A 25,809-nucleotide genomic window follows, 5' to 3' on the forward strand; every position below is an offset into this window, starting at 1 on the left:
ACTGGTTAGTTCATATTGTTGTTCCATCTATAGGTTTGCAGATCCCTTTAGCTCCTTGGTTACTTATAGCTGGCATGACAGAACCAATAAATAAATAAATAAATAAATAAATAAATAAATAAATAATAATAAATTTAAAATATATAGATTCTCAATCTTAAACCTTTCATATATCTAAATCCATTTATTTTTCCTTTCCTATAACATTCACTCAGTTATTTTTGCAGCATTGAAATTGACTGAGGAGACGAGTGATCCTGCAGGAGGACCAGGAGTTTCAATTAATCTGGACCCTTAAGATATCTCAAACACTGGACCACCAAACAGGCAGCATACAACAGCTGATATGAGGCCCCCAACACACATATAGTAGAGGACTTCCGGGTCTGTGTTCATACAGAGATGATACATCTAACCCTCAAGAGACTGGAGGCCCAAGGGAGTTTAGAGGTCAGGTGGGGTGGGGGTTGGGAAACCAGGTGGGGTGGGGAAGAGGTGTGGGATGTAGAGCAGTCAGAGGGTGGTTGGGGGAGAGTATGGCATATGAAGTGTAAAAATAAATTTTAAAAGAATAAAATGAAATAAAATAATTAATTTAAATTAATGGACGGGAATTTGTTTCACCTTTTAGGATTATAACTAATTAGTTTATAGTGATACAGACAAATATTGAAAGTTATAAAGAAGTTGTATAAACATAAAATTTATTTCAGTTGTATTTTAATTCAAAATAAAAAAATTGAATTTGTGTGTATGTCTTGAACCTCAAATTTTTATTTATTCAAAGATATCTGGACAATGTACCTATCCTATGACCATTCTCCTATGAAGAATCCTAAAATGAGCAACTATTTCCCTGAAAAGCTGTCCTTCTAGTGTGACATCAGAAAGACCAGTCAATCCACACCTTAATCCATTTCACCACAGCCAATTTAATGTCTCCAATATAAAACCATACCAACTGCCACATCCTAGGCTGGTCATGTGAAAAATGGATTATATTACTTATATGACACAATGTGGTGTGTATGTTTAGTTCACTTAAAACAAGAGAGTAAAGAAACGTAAGTAAAAGAATTGGAAACAATCACCCACGGAAGGAGTTACAGAGACAAAGTTTGGAGCTGAGACAAACGGATGGACCATCTAGAGACTGCCATACCCAGGGATCCATCCCATAATTAGCCTCCAAATGATGACACCATTGCATACACTAGCAAGCGTTGGCTGAAAGAACCCTGATATAGCTGTCTCTTGTGAGACTAGACCTGGGCCTAGCAAACACATAAGTGGATACTCACAGTCAGCTATTGGATGGATCACAGGGCCCCCAATGGAGGAGCTAGAGAAAGTATCCAAGGAGCTAAAGAGATCTGCAACCCTGTAGGTGCAACAACATTATGACCTAACCAGTACCCCGGAGCTCTTGACTCTAGCTGCATATGTATCAAAAGATGGCCTAGTNGGCCATCACTGGAAAGAGAGGCCCATTGGACTTGCAAACTTTATATGCCCCTGTACAGGGGAAAGCCAGGGCCAAAAAGTGGGAATGGGTGGGTAGGAGAGTCGGGGGAGGGTATGGGGGACTTTTGGAATAGCATTGAAAATGTAATTGAGGAAAATACGTAATAAAAATATTATAAAAAAAGATTCTCATACTACTTAGTTGATGTCTTTCATTGAAATATAATTGTCCTTGGTGCTTGGAGTACAGGTCTGCATTGATGCTGGCATTACAGGACTACAGGTGTCTCTTAACCCTTCGCAGAGACTAATATCTCTGTATAATTGTTCACAACCATATAGATGACAGATCTCATTCCATTTCTGAAACACATCAGCATAGAAGTCAGATGACTCCAGGAACCGTTTAACTAATTCCAACAATGAAATAGTATGGAAAGAATAGCTTAAGGCTTACTTTCAGAGAAGAAAAGGTTGAAGGGAAAATAGGTGGGGGAAAGGGAAAGAAAGAAAGATGAAGAAAAGCTTTCCAGAGTGAATGCAGACACACTCTGCGCTGTGTCTGTATAGCTGGTGGGCGTTCAAACTGCAAGTGATTAAGCTTTTTCTCTCAGTATTTCTTTAGATATGTTTAGATATGTTCTAACAATGATATAATACATTAAGATTCCTCCCCTTCATCGTTCTGGGCTACACCTTTCCTGAGCACCTTGACCTCGAACAAACTTTGAAATTAAAGCACAGAATGTTAATACTCTTTAAATGTTTTTCTATGGTTACATTAGATTCTCTTTAAACTCCTAGAATGTTCTGTTAAAAATAAAGTGCAAAACCATCAAACTCCTTAGGAATTTATACAACATTTTGGATTCATTAATTTTTAAATGTCTTCTTATATTTTCTATTGTTTGTTGAATGTACATCATTTAACTTGATAACTACATAACCCCATGCAATAAATACCATAGTTGTCATTTGTCAGGTAGAATAACTTTGAATAAGTTAAGGAAAACCATGTACATTCAATACCACACAGAAAAGTACTAGTAAGGGCCAGGCCTGCTGGATTCTATAGTGACATCCAGCCCTGCTTTCTGCACCCGTGAACTCTGGTTTTGCTTCTACAAATACAGAAAACAGTATTATGGGTGGGTTGGGGAGCAGGGCAGGGGGAGGGTATAGGGGATTTTCGGGATAGCATTTGAAATGTAAATGAAGAAAAATCTAATAAAAAAAGAAAACGGTATTATATAAGAATAAGCTTTACATGATGTACAATTCCTGCTATTATTACTTTACCAGAAACTCCTCATATGAGAAGGATAGAATGTGAAACTGGAAGAAAAGTTCACCCCATTACTCTCCAAACATGACTGAGAAGACTTTTTTAACATGCATATATCCACCTTTATCTGTTTATTTTTTATTGTTCTTAATAAATTGGTTTGAAACCCACTAAGATGTGTGTAAGGTGATCAACATCCTGAATTCCCCTTCCCCAATTCTGTCTTTTCTGCAGCAATTGTAAAATCCACAGGCTTTACAGCAAGGAGCAGGGTGGGGGGAGGGAATAAAAGAGCATTCCCTGCAGCTGCAGCTGACTGTCTGGCAGAGTGGAAAGCCACTGTGTTGGCAGCTTAGCCTAGCATCTGGGGTTGTCAGTGAATTAGGTGGAGAACTGACCTCCATCGCCAACAAAAATGACACACGCTCGGCCTTCACTTTGCTCCGGAATGGAGTTTCACTTTATTGTGCAGTTATGATTAGGGTTATTACAAAATCTCCTCTAAATTAATCAATAGAACCTTTATTTATTTATTTACTCAGAATGGAAATAATGAGTATTTGGCTTTTTTTAAAAGATGAAGTTTATACTTGGTTAGAGTGAGATTTTTGGGTTTCTCACAGACTATACAGTTTCACGAGGAGCTACATCATGATTTGAAGCCATTGAGCTTCCCTATTTGGTCTGGAAGAGGACCCACCTTTAAAGCCATCAAACAAGAGTGTAAATCCATCTCTTTTAGACACCAAGAAACATCTCAACCATATTCTACTTTAATCTGTAATAAGATAGTATGGAAATAATTTCTAAATAAATATCTTAAAGATTCTTAGGATAATTTAAGAATATTGTCTTTGTTTTGATACTTAACAAATTAAAGTTAATTTATGGAGAATGGTGTAGAATAAACCTTCTTTACCGGAGTCTCCTCCTGGCATAAACCAGTCTCCCTTAAATTTAAACTTATTTTCTGATGTTTCTTAGAAAAAATGTTTTACCAGATGAGAAGTTCTTCAAAGGTATGCCTGTGTCACAGCTCCTTTATAGAAAATAGGATAAAAATTCAAAGATACAGAAAAAGTATTTACATTCACACACATGCTATAAATAAAGAACTGCACAAAATATATGTGTGTGTGTATGTGTGTGTGTGCACTTATCTACAAATAAGGATGTTAAGTATTCATTTCATACAGGTTCAAAACATTTTAAAATACTTAAAATATCTTTTCAGAATCTAATAAACATTATATATGCACATTATATATGTGTGTCATAAATTCACAACACCTTTGTCTAATTAAAACGTTCCACTTAACGGCAAAGACATCATCATAGCTCACCTTCACCAAGTACTTCCACTTATATTGATTTAGCTGCTCAAATTGAGGCAGTCTTCAAGCTGAAAAGGATGTTTGGAGAGGATCCAAGCCTAAACCCTTGCAGCACCTGACCCCTAGAGAGCATCCCCTTGATGGAGACTGCCACCGGCAAAGTCAGCAGCAGCACGTTCATTCTCGATGCCTTGTGCTTCCCTTTTTACGCTGTGCAGCCTCTAATGTAAGATTTAAATAGAGCTGAAATGAGATCACGTTGAAGTCCAAAGTGCCGTAGAGTTCATTTTAAACTTTCATCCAATTGTGCAAAAACATGTTTCTTTTATAGACTTTGTCACATAGCCTATGATGAGCCATGCCTTAATTTCCCCCCCACTTAATTCAGCCACAATTCTGTTTCTTCAGCTGCATTTCTTTTATATAGCATGTATGTATGAGCATACATATATGCTAAATTGCTAGCAGTGATAAACAAAAAGAGGAAAAGTATTCTGGTGTTTGAATAAATCAACTCCTTAGCTCGAGATTTTTCATTTTTAAAGTGATGAGCAAGGTTACCACCTTGCTCATCACTTTAATGCTTTAGTTCATGCATAATGAGCACCATAGCAAAAATCCTCAAAGAAAAATCCTACTGGAACACAAGGCATTACAGCAAATCAAGTATTACAACCAGCAGTAGGCAATGTTAACTAGGGGCTCTGTAATACTATTAATTGGATTTCTAGTCACTATGTGCAGTTTCTCAAAAGATTATTTTGTTAAAATGTAAACATGTAAGAAGAGTCAACCCATCAACAACCTTAGCTTTCAGAAAACCTTAGAGATCACTGAGCTTAAGGTGCCTGATAACAAGTCAAGAAAAAGCAGAAAATTTACAAAGCAGGAGAAAAAATAATGTATACCTGTAATTTCTGATAAGGATCCATTGCAGAAACAAGAAGGAAGCAGTTTTAAATGAACTTGTCTCTTCATGTTTAGATCAATAAAGATGGTCTACTCATTTCATTTTCATTCTCTTTTGCACTTTTGAGTCTGAGTCTTGGCCTACATGTATGTCTGTGCTCTAGGGACATGTGGGAGGCAGTACAGGGTGTTAGAACACTTGGAACTGGAGTTCTGGATGGTTGTCAGCCATGGTGTGAGCACTGGAAAGCGACCCTTGGTCCCTGGGAAAAGCAGTCAGTTCTCCTAATCACTGAGCTGTCTCTCCAATAGCAACTGTCCTCATTTCTTAATGTTTGTCATACATCTAACATTTAAGCTATGCAAATTTAAATGAATAAAGAAACCTCCTCTCTCTCGCTCTTTCTCTCTCTCTCTTTCTCTCTCTCTTTCTCTCTTTAGTTCTCCTTCCTTTCCTCCCTCCCTTCCTCTCTCCTTCCCTCCCTCCTTTCCTCCCTCCTCCCCTTCCTTCCTTCCTTCCTTCCTTCCTTCCTTCCTTCCTTCCTTCCTTCCTTCCTTCCCTCCATTCTCCCTCCCTCCCTTCCTGTCTTTCTTCGTCACATGCTATGTCTTTTGACAATCCCTTACTTATACTTTTGGATAAAGAAGACTGCTGCTCCAAATGTCATGTTCTTGTGAAATTTCAAGATTTCATAATTGCTCCCAGGCAGTGTTCCCTTTGAAACGCCTGGTAAGCGACACATTAAGAAGAACACGCAGAAACTGCTTCTGTAAAGTTTGTTTTGTTTGGTTGTCATTATCTTGTGGAAACACATCAGTGAGATGAAACTATTTTCCTGATTTTAAGAAGAGTTCTATTTAGCTAGGTATTTCTAGTTACACATTTTAACATGCAGAGCTATTTTCAGAAGTTGACCATTTGTAAAATACAGACAGAGTAAGAGTCTCTTTAGAGATTCACTTAGAAATAGCCAAAGGGCCTGCTTACCATGTACCTTCATTTAGAGACTATTTAGGCTCTGTCACAATCAAAAGCAACCAGTGAATATATATTTGGAAAGTGGCCACATTTCTGTATAGTACATGTGAGTGTATGTAAAGTTTGGGGTAAGATACTTTCTCTGGTAGTTAAGCATGGTTTCATTTCCAATGTGCTTGGTTAAGTTCACTTACACTCATATGTTGATGGCCATGAGCTTCTTTGTTAGTAATCACCTTCTGCTTGACACCAGATATTGAAAATGAAGGAGAAGCCCCAAATTTGTAGTGAGTTCTAGTGAACTCATTTTCATTTTAACACTGATATCATGATGTCAGAGGACACTGAGTCCATTAGACACTGATCTGAGGATGTGGAATATAATTACATATCAAATCTTCCTAGAAGAATTTTATATCATAGTAATAAAAATATACATAAAGGATACAAAATATCTATGTCTTTTTCCATATTCTTACTTTTATAGTCTTAATTACCATCAGTCTTTTCTCTAGCTAGATTGCCAGCTTTGCTGCTTCTAATCTCAAAGAAATTCATAGATTTTCTACTTATTGTTGGTTTGTCTTTTTGTTGTTGTTGGTGGTGGTGTTTTGTGTTTTTTGTTGTTTTGGGTTTTTTTGTTTGTTTGTTTGTTTTCTTTTGTTTTGGTTTTGGTCTACTTTTTAAAGTGAGAACACCTTTAGATCCATGAGACATGAATCTTTTATCATCGATGAAACAAAGAAAGATGAAAAGAAGCCTTTGGAAAAGTTTCTGTAGAAGCCTTTGGAAAACAAAAATGACATGCCAGGGCCATCTGCTTTCTGCCACTGATCATAAACACTCAATGGTAATGCCATACTGTCAAAGATTAACCATCATGGAAAATAACTCTGTGAATTCCTCTTCTTATTCTAATAAATGGACTCCAAGGAATAAAGGCTGGTCATAAGAAATGATGAAAAATGCATCAAACACCGAAAGTCTGTATCAGTATATATTGACTGTATACAGTATAATGAGTTTCACGTTGACATTTGCAGGCAAAGACCTGATGCATGTCCTTCATACTCATCAGCACCTCGGCATCAGGACTCGTCTCTTTCCCACTCTCATTGATCTCCCTCCTCCTCAGTATTCTCTGTAATGCTTTCATGTCTCCTGAGTTTCACCATGATATGCTATAGCCTTTAATCCAAGGAGAAACATATTAGTTCTCCCATCTAAGTTTTCCTCCAAACAAACAAACAAACAAACAAAAAAAGGATAATTCATAAGCTTTATAATACTCCAGAAAGGAAATGAATAAAAAATTCTACATTTCAAACAAAAGTAAATTCAATATATTCACTTGGAAATGTTTCAGCCAAATTTATTGATTTAAAAAGAAGGGACTTAATGTGCACTGGCCTTTGCATTAGTCCTATGAAGCTTTCTACAAGCTAAATCTACAGTCTTATTGTACTAAGGCTGAGTCTTTTATGCTCTCTAAACAATAGTGTCTCTGGAAAATAAATCATCTTCCAAAATATGTGTCAAAGTTCTGATATTAAGTATCATTTAACCCTTGCTTTTTATATTGTTTCTTTTATTTTGGAAAATTATAATATAAATTTTTTAGGTCCCCCTTTCTTTTTCTTTCTTCAAACCCTCTCACATATCTTCCCTTTCTCACTCAGTTTTATAAGCATTTTGAGTTGAAAAATCTATAACTATTGTTACAGTTTCCATTATATAATTATCTTTCTCATAACTATTATATTTAAAAACTAGAAAGTATTTTAATAAAAATCTCATTACCCCAAATATAATTCTTACTTTGAATATTTAAAATACTGTATTTACTTATTGCTGGTTTTGAAAATATGTCATATCTAATCCTTTCTAGGTCAATCTTCATATGAAAAGATGGCATTTTCATGAGGAAATAAACTAATTCCCGAAGTTTTCCCAATCTGGAATCTGCAAATATTGTGGTTTCATTTCATTTAGGAATGCCATTGGCAAAGATGTCTAGTGACTATTCAGTTACTGTTGTCATAGTAGAAGATGCTCCTCCCAGCAATTATGTTTTACACCATAAAATGGAAGCACAGCGAGTGATTCTTTTTTTCAAATTCTATATAGTAAATTTGTGTTCCAATGATAATGGATCTAGACAGTAGGATGGAATGCACAGTCTTCTACATAACACTCATTATTTGTTAAGCTAATTCTTTTAATTGTCTTGTGTTCCTAAAAAGGCATTAGAAACAACTATGTTAAAAAAAAAAAAAAAACAGATAAAATATTCCTGCTCTCTTGAAATGGTTCTACACAGCAGCACACAGGAAGACCTCAGAGAACATCATCATGTCACAACCAGAGTTTCATTGTTGAATGAATTAGATGATAAACTCTTCATAGACGATACTACCAAATCATTGGCATTTTGTAATTTGTACTTAACTCAGAGTTTCTTGTGAAAAAACAGGATACCTTTCAACCAAAAAGCTCGAAGTTTTATTTGAATTCTAGAAGTGTCATAGTATCTGAATTCATAACAAGAAACTATACAACAGTGGGACTCCAGTATGGGCTCTGTATGTGTGTGTGTGTGTGTGTGTTTGTGTGTGTGTGTGTGTGTGTGTGATGTGAATGTATATGAAATGTCAGCACTTTAAATTCTAATTCAAATAATTCTAAGGATTTTGACAACTAAAAGGTCAAGTATGAGTTTTTAAAAAGATACAGGAAAATAAATCCTGGATGATCTCAAAATTTAATATATCTTAAATATTAAAGACATGAAAAAAGTAGAGAAGTATACGATGTCTTCCTGCTTAGGAAGATGGCTCTATGCTGCAAAATATGTCTGAGAACAAGGACCTAATAGCAGTGTGCACTTGGCCAATTAGGAGAAAATATGTGACTAGGAGACTGAAGCTGTGTCTTAACACTTACTGCAGGAGAGTGTTTAACAAACCCAGGAGACACAAGGCTGACAAAACTGCAGCACCACCTACGTCGCTCTACAAAAGTTTGCAGGTATGTATCTCTCACTAACTCTGTAAAACTGAACACACATTCAGAATAACTCATTTGGTATGAAACTACACTCTAGAAAATTATCACCTGCAACACAGCATTTACTTAAATTGCTTTAATTTTAAAGTTTCTTATGAAATAAAAAAGAAGGTAAAATTAAAGAAAATGGGTAAGCTGAAGTTTTTTTTTTTCTAACTGTGCATTTTACTGTTGAATGTAATCCAAATAAATAAGTCCCTAAATATACGCTAGGCCACTACCATTACAATCTCTCAAGTATATAGCAAGAAAAATAGAGTGCTGTGACTTTATCTATTATATGTACAATGTCTGTTCCAAGTTTAGCACTAGCCAGTAACAAATTTTACTGAAAAACAACACATACTCTCTTAGGACTATGATGTCATCCCCTTTTCAAGTTATTGAAGTTTAATGTTGAAAGAAGTAATAAAATATCAAGAATATTTTTAGTTTGCCCTTGTGGTTATACATTTTCTTTTCTGTATTTTTTAAATTATTATGAGACTTTATTTTCGAAGTTGTTAAGTGGCATGTTCATGTCCTCCTTAGCTTTGTTCTCTGTGTAGCTCAGACGTTAGTTAAATTCAGAGGCGCCTCTGCAGGAAAGTAGGTTCCAAGAATCATGTTTCATAGGCAGACTCAAAAAGCCATGTTGTTGAAGTGCAGGTTGTAACCAGCTACAACACTCCATAATGTAAGCAAGAGCTGATGTATATATAGACATATATGTGTGTGTGTGAAAAAAAAATATATTTATGACACAAAACAAGGAGGGCACTTTAAATGTGTTCCCCGAGGCACAGCAACTCTTTAAAGGACAGTGGCTGGTAACATCAGAATTGCTCAAGCAGAACTCCAGCTCTGAAAACCTAAATATTGTTCCTTGTTACATAGATTCCCCCTCCTTCTAAACTCCCCCCCAACCCACATTCTCTTCTTTGACCCGGTCATCCACTGTTCTGGCCTGCTGCGCCTTTATGAAATTAAATGCATCATCCTCTTGAACAAATCAGTTAGAAGAAGCGTGCTTGAATATTTCTTGTTCACTTGTCAGCTTCTTTCAAGTTGTGTTAATAAAAAAAAAAAGGAAAGAAAGAAACTGGAATCATAGTGAGAATGTTTTCAGGATAAAGGACTGGAAGAAATGAGGTCTTTAATCCAGCCTTAAATAAAGAAATGTTAAGAGCCCAGTGAATTTTATACCATTGTTGACGAATCATTGATCTCAACACCTGGTTGATATGGCCACGTTCTGTTACTTTTGAAAAGATGCTGCTATCGGAACAGAATTTTTATTTTTAATTCTCAAAGGAAAAAAAAAAAAAAGGACGTGTTACATCCCTTGATATTTTATTATGTGTTTTCCATAGACTGGAGGTTCCATAAGGACAGAGACGGTTTCATCCTTGTTCAACCATATGCCCAGGATTTAAACAGTTGATGAATAAATTATGCTTAAGAAAATTAAAGGTTAGTAAAATTTATATGTACACACACACACACACACACACACATTTTACGCTATATGAACACTGATTCAATAGGAAGGGATACTAAACTCAAAATTACAAATTGGTACTCGATTTAATTCTAATAACAAAAATTATTACTAGATAAAGAAGTCTTAACTTTTTCGAAATTGTACACAAGTCAGTGTCTGCATGAGTGTATGTGTACTGCCCAAGGAGAACACAAGGGGATGTTTGGTCCATGGGAACTGGAGTTAGAGTAGGCTGTGAGATGCTGAGGGAGTGCTGAGAACCAGATGTAAGTCTTGTGCAACAGCATCATTTGCTCAGGTTCTCAGCTGAGCTATCTTTCCAATACTGAAAGCAGGAACGTTAGGAATGCGCTGTATGGGTAATTTAATAAGTGGGAGGTGTGTTTAGCTTCAAATCAGGCTGGTGGCTACAAAATTAATTGACAAAATGTACAAAGAGAGAATGAAAAGACTCTAATTCTTACATTGACACATATATCTGAGTACAAAATTTAATCTCAGAATAATGAATAAATGGCATATAGAAGGGTTTTTGTTGTTGTTGTTGTTGTTTTTTAAACAAAAGCAGATAAATGTTATGCTGACTGTACTGCAGAGTGACTTTAAGTGGTAAGGGAGATCCAATCCCCTATCTCTACAGTTCCAATTAGACATCAGAGAACAGTCATTCCAATCTCTAAATCTACCCAGACAAAAACATGCTACAAGAGAGTTCACTGACTGAAGGCTGCTAAGGTGGTGGATTGAGAGCTGAATCCTACAAAAACTCCATAATGTGTTTCTGCTTCAGAGAAGTTTCTGAATTCTGAGTCTCACTCAAATCAATAATACTTTTAATACCTTTCTTCTGTGAAATAAACAATTCTCATGGGAAAACTGAGGACACATGCCACCAGCCACCAGCACTTCCACTTCATGGGAGCTGCTCTATTCAGTAATAACTGCATCCTGTTGACATCAAGGATGAGTCCTGCGCACTACAACCACACTCCTCTTTCAAGCAGTCACATTGTCACAGGATGGCGGAGTGAGGAGTCTTCAGAGGAAAAACTATCTTATCAGACAGTAAGGCCATTATTAAACTAGAAGAAATGAGTCTTGTTAGCATCCCTTGTAGGCTCCGCCCCACAGTTACCTGGCAATGGTCAGGTAGGCCTGGCTTACTATAAAACAGGCTATTTGCCTCCCTCCTCCTCCTCCTCCTCTTCTTCCTCTTCCTCCTCTTCCCCTCTCTCTCTGTCTCTGTCTCTGTCTCTGTCTCTGTCTCTCTCTCTCTCTCTCTCCCCTCCCTTCTCAAGTCCCCTCCCTAATTAAACTCTGTCCTATGCGATACCTGTAGAGACACACTCACTCTTCCCCCATACCATATTGTGCCTTCACCAAACCTGTTCCTGGCTTCTTATCTTTTTTATAAAACACCTCACTTCATACCTCACCATGCCCGGCCTCTACCAAAACATATTCTGGTTTCTTTCTTTCTTTCTTTCTTTCTTTCTTTCTTTCTTTCTTTCTTTCTTTCTTTCTCTTTTTTTTTTAAATTAGGTATTTTCCTCATTTACATTTACAATGCTATCCCAAAAGTCCCCCATACCCTCCCCCCCACTCCCCAGTTCTCTTTCTTTTTTGATAACACACAAGTCTCTTTGGTCTGCCCACATACATTAAACATATTAACTTGTGCAGGTCCATTTGTGCTAGCATTTCCTTCAAGATAATACATTCTGCATTCATGAGACTCTGTCTTAGGTTAACCTAAAAACTGGGTAAAATGAGACAAATTTTAAAATTAAAATCACTTGTCACTTCTCTAAGACCTCCAAACAATAAACTTCTCATGCTTTAATGCCTCCGTCTTAACTAGGATATGTAAGTGAATGAAATAAATGATAGTGTTAAAACATCATTAATATTACCTAATCTATCATAAATCTACAGCCAAATAAAAAGAAACAAGCAGACAGAAAATTATCTAGTATGGGTTTTACTTAGACAAAAATCTTTCTTTAAAGACAATTCTACTGCAATATCATCTTTACTAATATCATTGATATTGTCTTGACAAACACAAATCAGTAACATATCAAAATATTTTTTGTAAATGAGTATAGTAGTCAACCAAAAACTCCTTCAAAACCAGGTTTTCTTCCTGCATGTCTGGAAAGTGAATCAGCTGTAGCCAAACAGCACTGGATGTTTTTTTGTCCTATGGTTCACTCTAATAAAAACAAGGCTGCAATACTAGTAAAATCATTGGAAGAATATAATTCTTAATATCAATTCCAGAAAGTGACAAGAACACTTAGTAAATTCAGCAACTTGAGTCTACTTTGAGCATTCATTTACAAGGGGATTTTCTCCAACAGTGTGATGGAATGGGTTGAGCATCTGGCCTCTGGTAAACATTAACTTAGCTTAGTTAATAACTTATTTTCAAACACTGAGTCATGAACAGTCAAAAAAAAAAAAAAAGGAAAAGAAAATGTCTGTAAAGAAAAGCAGCATTTCACTGGGACTTTTAGAAAAAGCATTCTTAAAACACTTCACACTGAAATGTAGTCACTGCAAATCTTAGGGCCTTTTTTCTCTCTCCTCTTGGGGGGGTCTCATGATGATATTTAAAATGCTTTTCCAGAAGCAGTGAATATTTTCATCCTACCTTCCTCTGCTATTCAAATGTTAAAAGAGAAACAAACTAGATGCGTCATAACTCGCATGAGTCTCCACCTGAAGAAGCATGACTAAGCATTTAAAAAACGACAACAATATTTTTGCACAATGCTATAAAGCAGCTTTGTAGGCTAACTGAGAATGCACCTAAAATCCCTGCCCCCCTACTTTAGAGACTAATCAGAGAATGCCTACTCCGTAGCTTGGCAATAAGAAAAGCAGGTCAGTGGTTTCATAATCTCTTGGATCAAGGTCAGTTTTTAATTCCTCCTTGTTGATTCATGCATCTGGAAATGACAGCTATTAGGAGACCGATAAGGAGAGGTGCCTGCATGTATGTGTTTAAACAAACTCATCTTCAGGAACACTTGAGGAACTGGGAGTAGAAATCTGTAGGAAGTACAAAAATAAATAAAATAAAAATAAATAAAATAAAGATGTGTTTACTCCAAAGAAGTCAGAAAGACACAGAGCTTGAGAGGAATGTGTGCAGTACAAATTTGAACTGACTGCCAGGCCTGAAAACAATGTCAGTGTACAGTTTTGTGGAGCACATTTGCTCTTAGAATTCTTTACTATCCTTAACAATGTTTATTCTATTTAGAAGACGATATTGGCAATGTTGGTGTTATAAACACATAAATTTCTGAATCTTATTAGAGAATTGTTTCATTATTAATTGTATTACAAGGCAGCTAACCAATCAATGGAATGAAATTTATTTTTTAAAAGATACAGACCCAGTAAGATAAGCTTGGATTATAAGGAAGACTACAGTGTCTGCCTTGCACTCTGGAGGTAGCCGGATCCTAGAGGGGATCTAGGTACATAACCTTCTAAATTCTCTTTTTAAAACATGTGAAAGGGTTACATAGGTCATACACTGGACAAAATAAAAGGTTTGGACCTTTCAAGAACTAGAAAGACAAAAATGCTCATGATAATCAATAAAGGGCAAATGACACTCTTTTGTCTATTAAAGCAAACACATCAGACAAGTCTAATGCTTACTGGAGAGTGCCAGTAGTTATTAAGCTGTAAATGGCTTTAAAATATGCAAGTGTAAAACAACGAAATGATCTTTCACTTAAATAGTTAATCTGTCGGTTTTAAAAATGTTTTCATCATCTACGTATAAATTTTTAAAAGTCATATTTACAGATTAATACACTGTCTCTTATGGCATATATATAAAGCATGGCAAGGCAGGTAAGCACAAGAATACAATGAATATTAAAGCACTTTGAATATCAGGTGGTGCAAGCAACTTGTTTCTATGAGTGATAGCATGCATGAAGCAAGCTAATTCTCATTTTCCATCCACAGGTTAGGTCTCTTTAAAAAGATTTAGAATAAAAATATTTTAAGACCCTCTCTTCTCTCATTAAATGCACACAGTGTTTCACTTGCATGCAAATAAAAACCAGAAAATAACATGTCTCAATTTTGGCATTGCACTGACATTTGACAGTCCATAAAGATTGCAGGCAATTAATGCTATCCAAAAATCTATAGCCTCACACGGTAACCAGCAAAAACATCAGGACCCCACAACAGCAAAATGTGTTAATGGGCTAGTTAGGAGCAGATTATTGACATAGGAACAAATTTTGATTCTCCTTCTCATGAGGGAGAGTAAAATGAGCAGTCTTTTATTCAGATTAAACAATGCACATTTCTAATATCATTTTTCCTTCATTCCTAGAGCAAAAAACTACTTGGAAACAACAGATACTCTATGTACCACAATAGTGAATTTAATTCTGCCTTGGCAGAGGCACTACCAAACGCAGAATGTAACTGCTTGCTATATTGGTTCCATAGATATATAATTGCCTCCAGAAACATCCTCCTCCGAATACCACCTACACATTAATAAGTGACAGTGAACTTACAGCTAGACCCCTGTTCTATCCCATATGATCCCCGAGAAGGCTTTGAAATGAGGCCACGTGCATAATTAAGGCACACTGAATATCAGAGTACGTGTAACAAACTAGAGTATTATGAATCCTCGGGGAAGCTTCATAGAACTAATGTATTTTCTAAAGAAAGCTGCACATGAGTAAAGGCAGACTCAGATGCTAATTAGATCCTCTCAGAGAAAGCTATAGAAACGTTGCTCCTTGAATTCTGAAGTTGAACACAGAATGGAACGTTTGTGTACAGGAGACTGGGTGGAAAAGGGAGTGGGGGCTTGATATAAAAGCCCTGCAATAGATGATTTACACAATTTGTGAGGAAATAAACTAAGCAAAGCCAGAAGTATAACAACTAGAGAATTCTCATCTTTCCAAAAGGGTTAAGTATGAGAACTGATTTCCTATTAGGAAGGGATTATGTAACAACAGAGGGAAATACTCAGCCTAGCATATGCTAATTTAGTCAGCTTTGCCAGGCATTGCTGTGTAGATTTGGCTGGCTGACTCACATTCCTTTCCTCCTCGCCCCCCCCCCCCGCCGCCCCCCTGCGCCCATTTATATTACTAGATGAAAGTGGTGGAGCTCTTTTTTAAAATGCAATGATAACTGCAAAACATTGAGAGCTGCCCTTTGGTGGTTGAGAAACTTCATTACTTGTACATCTTCAGAAACTTCCATTTTACAAAAGACCTCTCCTTTAACTATTCACTATCCTTCATTATTTTCTTTTAATGTGCATTATTCCAGGTCAGTAGGATGGTAAGAGAAAGGGGTTCTTATATTCCTGGAGAGCACAAAGCAAGCTAGGTTACCATTCAAACTTCAACAAATAAAATGGAGACCAGTTGCAAAGGATTGGCACTTAAATTTTGTGCATAATTTTATTTGGTTTTAAATACACACACATATGAATATATGTATATAGTTATACATGTATATATACATACATTTTATTTATTTAATGTATATATTCTGATCTATAACTTAAGGTTATTCATTTCAGTGTAAGCTTATATGTACAGATTGGAACACAGGATATATTAAGTATAAAACTGAACCTGAAGTACACATATCATGGGCATTTCCTACAGGAAGAGGAATAAGGGGCAAGCTGAAATAAAAGATAAAATTCTGAAGAAAGTACAAGTATATTTTATACACGGTATATTCCAGGCTCTGATGTTTAAATAAGCACTATCAAAGCACCTGCATTTTTAAACATAGACAAGTATATCCCAGATGCCAAAAATATTTCATTGCTAGAGGAAATTAATTGGCTTTATAAATTACATAGATTCAAAAAAAAAAAAAAAAAGCACCATGTTCTCCACAGAACATCTTTATCTTTGTCAAGAATGGTGATTCCCCATTTTGTTCCCAAGGATAAGCAATGTATCTGTAATTGCATGTGTGTGTGTGTGTGTGTGTATGTATATATATTATTATTATGATCATTATTATTATTATTAGCCTCTAAAGGGCCTTTTATTTCCCTGTAACTTGAAACTGTTGCCACTGCTCAATCACAATGCTTTGTATTCCTAGAAGTAAAAGAACGTTTACTTTTATTTTGTAAATTATCCCCAAGTCTGACTAGATGTACCTCTGAAGTACTGAAGTGGGTAGAAAATAATTTAAATATCCGAGGGGAACTGATTTGCTCACTCCTAGAGAGTTATCCCAGCGGTGAACAACAACCGTCTTCATGTTGACTTCAGACCTGGAAAGCATCCTTGGACTCAGGAACGACCAACACTGTCTGAGGTAGACCTGGTAACGGTCTTTCACCTAGTCAGGCAGCAGCAGGTTTTGATGATTTACTCTCAAAAGCAGGAAAGATCCCGAATAAATTTTCAACCCTATTGAAATTTTCCAGATTTCAAATTTGGTTGTTTTCAGGGGAAGAACCCCTTCTTATCACTGGTAAGGAAAACATATTTGTTAAAAGAGAAGAAGAAAATAAATAAATAAATAAATAAGGAGTAAGCTGAGGCATCTCTTTCTCATAAAACACATCATTGTTACAAATTTTCATGATTTGAAAACCTAACAAGCTTGGCCTTTATCCTTAAACGTAGCGGTACGTTTTCAGCTTGAACGCCTCTGCGTACTCATGGTGAGGTACCTTAGGATTGTTTCCCATTCTCAGTCATCTCTCTGCTTATTTTGACTTTATTTATTCCATGTGTAATTAAGAAGAGTATTTACTTGCATAATGTTCAAACACAATACCTTTTCTAAGATGAAGGCAATGATATATCCCCTTAAGAAAACCCACCAACTACATTAAGAGGAGCTTGTAGGCTCACTTCTTGGGTAAAAGATATCAATATGCACAATATGTCAAATGGTTTTGTTCTGTAGCAAGTGGAATTCAAGCAGAACTGTGTTCCTGACTGTCATCTGATAGGATTTCATGGTGTGCTGAAAATAACAGTAGTTGCTTAGATCTCACTATTTTTAGGAACTCATTTGACGACTATTCCTACAGAAAACCAACATTCAATAATGAGGACTCATAAAAACATATGCCACGTATTGGCACCGACTTATCTGAACACAGATTAAAAGGTTAATTCCTGTCTCTCCTAAAATTAAATAAGTAAAAATAACAACAACAACAGGGAAACAAACAAACAAGCAAACAAAAACGAAGTCTGTTTTGTGTAGAATAGGAAACACTGCAGCAAGACAGAACCTGAGAGAGTAAATTCTTCACAGAACACTTCACTGAGGAGGCTTGGCTCATGTGAAGTGTGGGATTCCTACTATAAGGCCACTCACTATTCATCTTCATTAAATTGACCCACAAGCCTGATGGTTTCCAAGAAAGTCAAATGTTCAGCAGGACTTAATGAAAACATACCTAATCTTACTAAGAGTTATTTATGAATCTTTGACACACAGCCTGCTTCCCCTTTAGTTTTGCCATGAGATGGTGCCATCACACACTCTGAAACAGTTCAGGCTTTAAAGGGTTAAAGCTTTGTTCACATCTGCCATAAGCTAGGAAAATACTTCACATCTCCCTCTCCTGCCACATGACTGCTTTCCGGTGTTTGTCTGCTGCTGCTGAACATATAAAACCTAAGATGTCATTAGCACCATCACACAGCAGGGGGCTTCAGTGCCTCCAGCTTCAGGGTAATCCTCACCACCTCTTTACAGGAGGAATTTAGGGAACATGCCTTTTTAGTTCTTCAAGAAGTATACTCCAAAACCTTGACATTTTCAAATAAAATGTTGGCAACGAACTTGAACTTGTCCTTTTAAATATTTTAGGTTAAACCAGTAAATTTAAATTATGCTTTTTTTTCTTTCTTTTTCTTTCTTTCTTTCTTTTTTTTTTTTTTTTTTTGGTCAAAGAATGAGTTTACGATCTAGTTCGACACAAATTATCGGGAATTTTCAATCTTGGAAAATAAAAAATAACCAACTTGGTAGGGAAGGATGCTGAGAATAATTAGTTAAATTGAAATCGTAGAAAAGTACATACGCCCATAAATATCAATAATTGCTTACATTTAAGCTTTGTCTAAGACACAACTGTTTAAGAAACAAATTTAGGCCTACAAAATACCAATTTTTTATATATTTATTATATATAATATATATATATTATATATTATTATTTATATTTTATGTAATAAAGCATGTGTGCTGCTATATTATGAGGCAAAGACTCAAATACTACCAGGACTGCCTGGAAGACGCACGTTGTCCACTGCCATTTGATTTATTATATATTTACTAAGCAAAGGATGAAAACTGCACAGATGTGTACATTGAATTCGTCCTTGGAGAGTCTGTATTAATTTTTTTTACCACTGGTTCCAAGAACAATCAAGAGAGTAAATTAGAAGTATAGCTACCAATGTGACAATGGCCTTCTCCTTCATCTGGGGAATTGTGGTACTGGGTTTTGTGACCGGTTTCACCGTTTCTTCAACCTACTCCGACACCAGGATAGAAGGATTGACTTTGCCAAGTTGTTTCATGAAGCGAAATGCATTGAAGTAAGAACTTTCTCAGCACATTTCAGGACACATGTCAGGAAACTAAAGTAATAGTAATAATAACAATAAACAATAACAATAACCACATTCTGTGGAAATCTACATTACACTATTTCTTTATCCTCGGGACCTTTGATTAACTGATTCATCTGTTCTTTATCAGAAGGCATCGTACTAGTAGGCTTCCTATTTTAAAGGGGAGGGTGACAGCAAGCAATGCTTATTCCGGGCCACTTTAAAATACATAGTTAGGATGTCATCCAACAACTTTTAACTTAAATTTTATTCTTGGAGTGATTGAAGTAATTTTTTTTTTCTTTAAGGAAAACTCTTCAATCTCCCAGTTTCATGGCAGAGAAAGCAGTTTTAAAGTTTCAGATCTACTGGTGGAAGACATGGGCATGAATCCTCGGATCGTGGATGCTGCTCATCCATGCTGCTTTACAGCATTGCAGCGTTTTGATAGTTGCAGAAATAGGAAACCAGCCCTGAAACAATCTTCCTCATTGTGAGACAAGAAACAGCCAAGAGACCCAGAATCCTTTGCAGGGAGGATTTTTCTTAACTGCTGCTCCTGAAGCTGACAGCTGCTTCACCCAGTCAGACTCTGGCTCCTACCTACAGATACTTCTTTCCAGTTCCTGTTATGGAGGAAGGGAGAAGTAAGTGGGTGGTATGCTAGCTTCCCAGATCATAAGAAATATCCTGACAGGACTTACGTTATTTGTGTACGTGTAAAAGAAGTAAGAGATTTGGGAAGCGTTATTGTGATGGTAATGATATTTAACATACAGTGCATTTTCTATAAGACATCTGGTGAAGTTCCCGAAACTTACGTGTCCAAAGCAAGATGTATATTCACTGTGGTGTTAATCTGAAGGTATTTATTAGCAAGTATGGCAAATTATTAATTAGAATACCTCATGAAAAGCTATTAAAAACCTTTATATTTATGTTACACATTTTCAGTAAGATTAAGTGAGAGAGACAGAGGAGAGAGAGAGAGAGAATGAATGAATGAATGAATGAATGAATGAATTTAGGGAGACCAGATATTGTGGCGCTTATCTGTTCTCTGTTTTACTTTCTATGTTATTCCTCCTTTCTGGGCTTGTTTCCTGTGTGCCCAGGGCTCTCCATCTCAGCAGTGCTCCTCCAGCCATGGGAGGTGATGTGGTTTTAGGAGAGTTGAACTAATCAGCATCGATTTCATGGCCCAAGGAGCTCTTAGTTACAAGCACTGAGCATGTGTGTTTGCACTTCTTATGCTACAGTTTACTGTGATTCTCTTCCTCTTGATTTTCTGTCTTCCTTGATATAGAAAAAGAAAACACTTGGAACCTTAAAGTTGAATCTCTCTCTCTCTCTCTCTCTCTCTCTTTTATTTTCCAAGTTATATTTTGGTCAGAAACAAATATTGATATATATTTTCCATCTATTTGTTTTGAATGGACACATTGGGTATAAATTAAAGTAATTTTGAAGAGCACCAGGAAAACCACCCCTGAAACAACCCTGGTTTAATTTTAACAAGATTTGCTTGACTGTTGGCTTATTCTTCCTCATATTAAGAAATTAAATCATAACTTTGCTTTGAGAAAATGTTAAAAAAGAAAAGAAGATAGTGACAGTGTAAAGCGGAGAGTTAAAAAAATACACTGCAGCACAGAGAAGATGTGTTTTTAAAAGTCTCTTTTGTGTGGTACAAACTGTAAAAAAAATAGAGATAATGTTTTAAGGAATACAGAACTTGATTCTCAGTAAGTGACATTCAGTCACTTACTGAGCGCTAGAAAATAAGAAGCTACAGACTTAGTGACTGTAGCCTTTGCCTAGTCATAAAAAGGAGGAGACAGGGCAGACTCCCCCCTCTCCAACATCAGCTCTTCACTAGATCCCCACATAACCTTTCTTCCCCGTACATGGAAAGACTTGGGGTGTGTTTAATCTGTGTTCAGAAAATAAAGCCTGCCTTTGCCCAGGCTAGCCAAGACCTAATCAAACAGTAGGCTGGTGGGAAAACATAAATCAGAACCCAAAAGCAATGTTTACCGCCAAAAGGAAGAAAAGGCAGGCGTGAGCAATTTGTTTGAGGAAGAACTGACAACATCAACAAAGTATGATGTGCCTGGAGAAGCCAGTGTTTGATAAATGGGTGGCAGCAATGAAGGGGAAAAGACAGTTGAAGTAGGCTTGCACTCTCTCCTTTCTCTTCTTTTTATTCCTCTTTAATATGGACTAAGATGTTCATGAGGCATCATGGAACTGATGCTCATTCCCTGGCTGCTGTAGAGGATATTTATTTACTTAGTTGTTACTGGAACCTGAGGTTGTTGCTGCTGCAGCTGCTGCAGTAGTGCATTTTCCCTGCCAAACTCACACCTCTTCCCAGCCCCAACTCCCCTTATCTGTTAGGAAAAGCAGCTCTGACTCAGTCACTGGTTTACATTCACAGTAAGACCATGCCTATGATGGAATCTCTCCTTTCTGGGTTAAGAAAGATTCAGTTCTCCCCAGAGCTAGCTCCCCAACCCCCTCTTTGAGTGTGCATGTGTGTGTGTGTGTGTGTGTGTGTGTGTGTGTGTGTGTGTGTTTGAATGAGGGAGGGAGAGGAGAGAGGGAGAGAAAGAAAGAGAGAGAGAGAGAGAGAGAGAGAGAGAGAGAGGCACAAGCAGACAGTTCTTCTCAGTGCAGTGAATAGACAATTCACAGAGACATGTTGAAGGAAGCGAGGAGGCAACCCCCAAGTGCAGTGCGTGGCCACATACTCTATAATAATCTCTTTGGACCAGCCCAGCCGCGTGTGCAATGACCAGTCATTGCCACAACACCGAGAATGGCAGAGAAAAACACATCCAGCCATGCCATGCCTTGCCGTGCGGGATTTCCAACGCAAATACCAAATTAACTGATTTCCCCACATCTCTCTTCCCATAACCGGTGCATGCAGGCGCTGGCTTGCCGCGCGAGATGCGCGCGCCCGCGAACACGCGCGCGCGCGCGCGCACACACACACACACACACACACACACACACCACTCACACACGCACGCACGCAGACATGCACGCACAGAGGGAGGGAGGAGGGAGGAAACAGCTGAGAAATCCAAGTTACTGAGAGGTGAACTAGGGACTCCGAGAGGATGTTTTCTCGGCAGGATTAGAAATCCAAGGAAAGCCGTCAGCCACCTGGGTACTAGGACCAGGGTGGGGGAGTGAGCGCTGAGAAAAGGGAGCAGGAGGTGCGAGCCTGGAAAATGCACTAGCTGCTTTCTTGGCACATGACATTTTAAATTTATATCCCATGTAAAATAGGTTTAAAAATCTCCTCGATATATTCAAGGAAACATTTGTACACGGTTAGTTAATTGATTCAGCAATTTCCTGTCCATTATTTCACTCACATTCATAAATATGCACAAATAACATACTGTCCCAATATATAACCCCCAGAAGACGGCAAGAACGAAGCTACATTCCAAGAACTTGCTGAAAGATGGTTCATTGACCTCATTTAAATCCTGCAAAATAATAATAATAATAATAATAAAAAGGTTTGGGTCTGGATCTCCGGTGGGTCTACATGTGTCTTACTTTCACATTCCTTTAACCCAGAGACAAATAAATTTGATCAACTAATCTTTCTCACAAATGCCAATGGATGGCAGAAGAGTTGGAGGTGGACAAAGATTTATCAAGAAAAGAGACACCCAGCTTTAAAAAAAAAAAAAAATCTATCGACCATCATCTCGCATTCATCCTTTCCCGTTTCTCTCATTCAAGCCGCATCCCTGTCTACTACTCTTCAAAGCAAGGATCGTCCGCCTTTCGGTCCTGCACATGCACGCCTCTTCTGCCTCCTCCACCACCCCAAAGTGCTTCTCCCATACACTCCAACTCACGCCTTGCCATTTATTTCAAAATTAGCATCTTCTTCCCCTTCCATACATCCCACCTCCTCCATCCTCCAAAGAGAAGGGGAGAAATGAACCCAAATCCCATAGTCGCTTTGCATCAGGACCAGTGATTTGCATAACTGTTTTGTGTGGTTTCCCTCCATTGCAGACGCAAGGTTTTTTGCATTTCGCGTTGAAGGATGATATTAATTACGGAAAGAAGCGGCAGACAGAGGATAGACAGACAGGTAAAGATTCTGAGCGAAAATCCAAAGCAGTGAAGTAGCTGCCAGAGTGCATGCATTTCTTTGCTTAAAAAAAAAAACAAACAAAAAAACAAAAAACAAAAAAAAAAAAACAAAAAAACAAAAAACAAAAAAGAAAGCAAACCGCGCAGACTGGATAATAAAAAGTCGATGTGTTGATAAAGTAGATTTATGTCTTTTAAATTGTCCCTTCGCTCCGTTTTAAATTTCTTGTTTCATTCATATTCTCTCTCTCTCTCTCTCTCTCTCTCTCTCTCTCTCTCTCTCTCTCTCGTTCTCCTCTCTCTAGACCAGACAAAGTCTCCCTTCTCTTCCTAGGTGAATGACACGTCTCGCAATCCCCCACCCCCCCACCCCGGGGATGTTATTGCAATGCACACGGTGCCGCCGCTGCTGCTGTTCTTGCCGTCGCGGGAGCTCGCTTCCAGGCTCTCACACACTTTTTTAAAGACACATGGATGAGATGCTGGTTGGAAGAAGGGAAAGAGGAAGGCGACCCTAAAAGGGGAGGAGGTTAAAGAGATGACAAGAGGTGGAAAGGGTCGCTTAAGAGCGTGATGTGGGAGGTGGCTGGCGAGGGTGGGTGGGGGAATGGGAGAATGGAATGTTGAGACAGGCACAAGTTGCCAGCCACCCTGAGTGGGAGGGGGATGCTGGCGGGGATCGAGTGGGGTGGGATGAAGGCAGCTCAGGTGAATGAAAAGGCGAAAGGTGCCGCGTAAGGAGCTTTCTGCTACCAGAACTGGGCTGAGCCAGCGCTGGAGAAGCAACGGCTGGTGCAAACTGCCACTGCCCCCTGCAGCACCGGGGCGGAGGGGGAGGGACTGGAAACCGCCGGGCACTGGGGGATTGCCAGGGGAGAGTGGAAATACGGGGTGGAATGGCGAGGATGGGGAATGGGCGTGAAGCGATGCTCCCCACAGCGGGGCGGGGATTACCTTGTAACAGGAGCCCGCAGACACTGTAGAAGCGGAGAACCGCGCTGCGTTTCCAAATCATGGTCCCTCCTTTTAAGGGTCTGGGGAAGGATCGAGGGGGCAAGGAGATGCTGGTTGAGCGAACCACACAGTGCAAGGGCTCCGCTGGTGTCGTCCCCCCCGGCTCCCGCCGGACCCACGGTACCGCCGCTGCTGTGTTCGAACCCGCGCGGAAGCTGGTTGCCGGCAGCAAAAGCGGCAGTGGCAGAGCACCCGCAGAATGGGGTTTCGGTGGGCTAAATAGTTTCTTCTCCTTCTGCTGGTGGTGGTGCAGCCCCGACAACCGATCTGCCCGGCACCGGTTTGGACCTTGCCTTCCTTACGGAGCTCGAGGCAAGTCCCAGAGCCCGCCCGGAGGTTGCTCAGGCAGGTGATGCGGAGATGCCGGGGTGTCGGGGAAGGTGCAGGCGAGGGCTGCAAGGAGTGGGTAGGTCACGGAAGGGAGGGGTGGGGGACAGGGGCAGCAAGCTGGCAGCACCGCCGCTCGCGCTCGGGTGTCAGAGTCCTGGGAGAAGAGGTGGGTAGCAGTGGTAGCAGCGCTTGGTAGCGGTGGCAGCAGCGGCGGCGGCTCCCGGATGCTCCGGCTGCAGCAGCAGCAGTGGCGGCGGCGGCGGCGGCGGCGACGGAGGCGGCGGCGGCGGCGGCAGCGGCGGCGGCAGCAGCAGCTCTAGCGAGCACCAGACACAAGGGCAAGCTCCGCGCCGCGAAGGCCCCGCCCCTACCCTGGCCAGGGATAGGCTCCACCCCCTGACCAATGGGAACACACCCACCCACCACACCGGGCCAATGACAGAGAAGGGTGGGAGGAGATAAGCGCCGGGAAAAACAAACAGGCTTCTCAAGGACCCTTCGGGCAGGAAGCTCTGAAGCCCCCTTTTACGCACTCAGGACTGGTGTCACCTCCTTAAAGGTGGCCACGTGCTAACTTGCAGGGAAGACAGCCCTATTCAGGAACAGGTGCTGAGCCCTGGAGAAGAATTCAGCCAATCGCCACCGCGAGGGGCGGGGTTAGCTGGATCTTTAACCCCCCCCACACACACACACACCCCCAGCACCATCCCATCCCACACCCCTAGGTTCTGGAATCCGATGTGCCTGGGCACGGTCCTGGGTGCGAAGTTCTTCTGAGCATTTGGACTCCTAGAGCAGATGGTGGCTTCACCTGCCCACTCACCAGCTGCAGTAGCAATCTTCAATGCTCCCAGCCGCAAAAGGGAGAGATTACAGAGGGCGTGGGAGAGGCTAAGTATAGGGCGCTGAACACCTACCTGCCTGCAAGAACTTGGGGAAGCAGAGATTTAGAAGTGAAGGAAAAAAAATCACTTTGTTGTTGTTTTTCTTCAAAAAGTTTACGTATACCACGTCCACTTCTCCAAGTAGCTCTGGGAGTGACTGTATAGGGACTGAGATCCGGTTCAAATCCCATAGCTGTCTCTTTGGTTTTATAATGCTTTTGTGGTGGTATTTCTGAAGCCTTCTCAACTGAAAAAGATGATGGTAATATTTCTCTTACCATGTAAAGAGCAAACATGTAACTGGGGCCC

At 39.1% G+C, this 25,809-nt stretch overlaps 1 protein-coding gene across 4 annotated transcripts in view; it reads right to left on the minus strand.

Annotated features, from left to right (window-relative positions):
• The window catches only part of Cadm2 (cell adhesion molecule 2), a 932,542-nt gene extending 907,586 nt beyond the window's left edge, over window positions 1-24,956 (minus strand). For 3 of the 4 annotated variants that reach the window (XM_021184563.1, XM_021184565.1, XM_021184564.1), the window contains exon 1: window positions 24,227-24,956. In XM_021184563.1, coding sequence (XP_021040222.1) covers window positions 24,227-24,287 — 61 coding nt within the window. In that variant the 5' untranslated portion in view covers window positions 24,288-24,956. The remainder of the gene's footprint in view (window positions 1-24,226) is intronic. The other variant, XM_029470561.1, reaches the window with a different exon arrangement.
• Window positions 24,957-25,809: the final 853 nt, after the last annotated feature.

The sequence above is a fragment of the Mus caroli genome, chromosome 16, assembly GCF_900094665.2.
Source record: "Mus caroli chromosome 16, CAROLI_EIJ_v1.1, whole genome shotgun sequence".
NCBI classification, from domain to species: domain Eukaryota; kingdom Metazoa; phylum Chordata; class Mammalia; order Rodentia; family Muridae; genus Mus; species Mus caroli.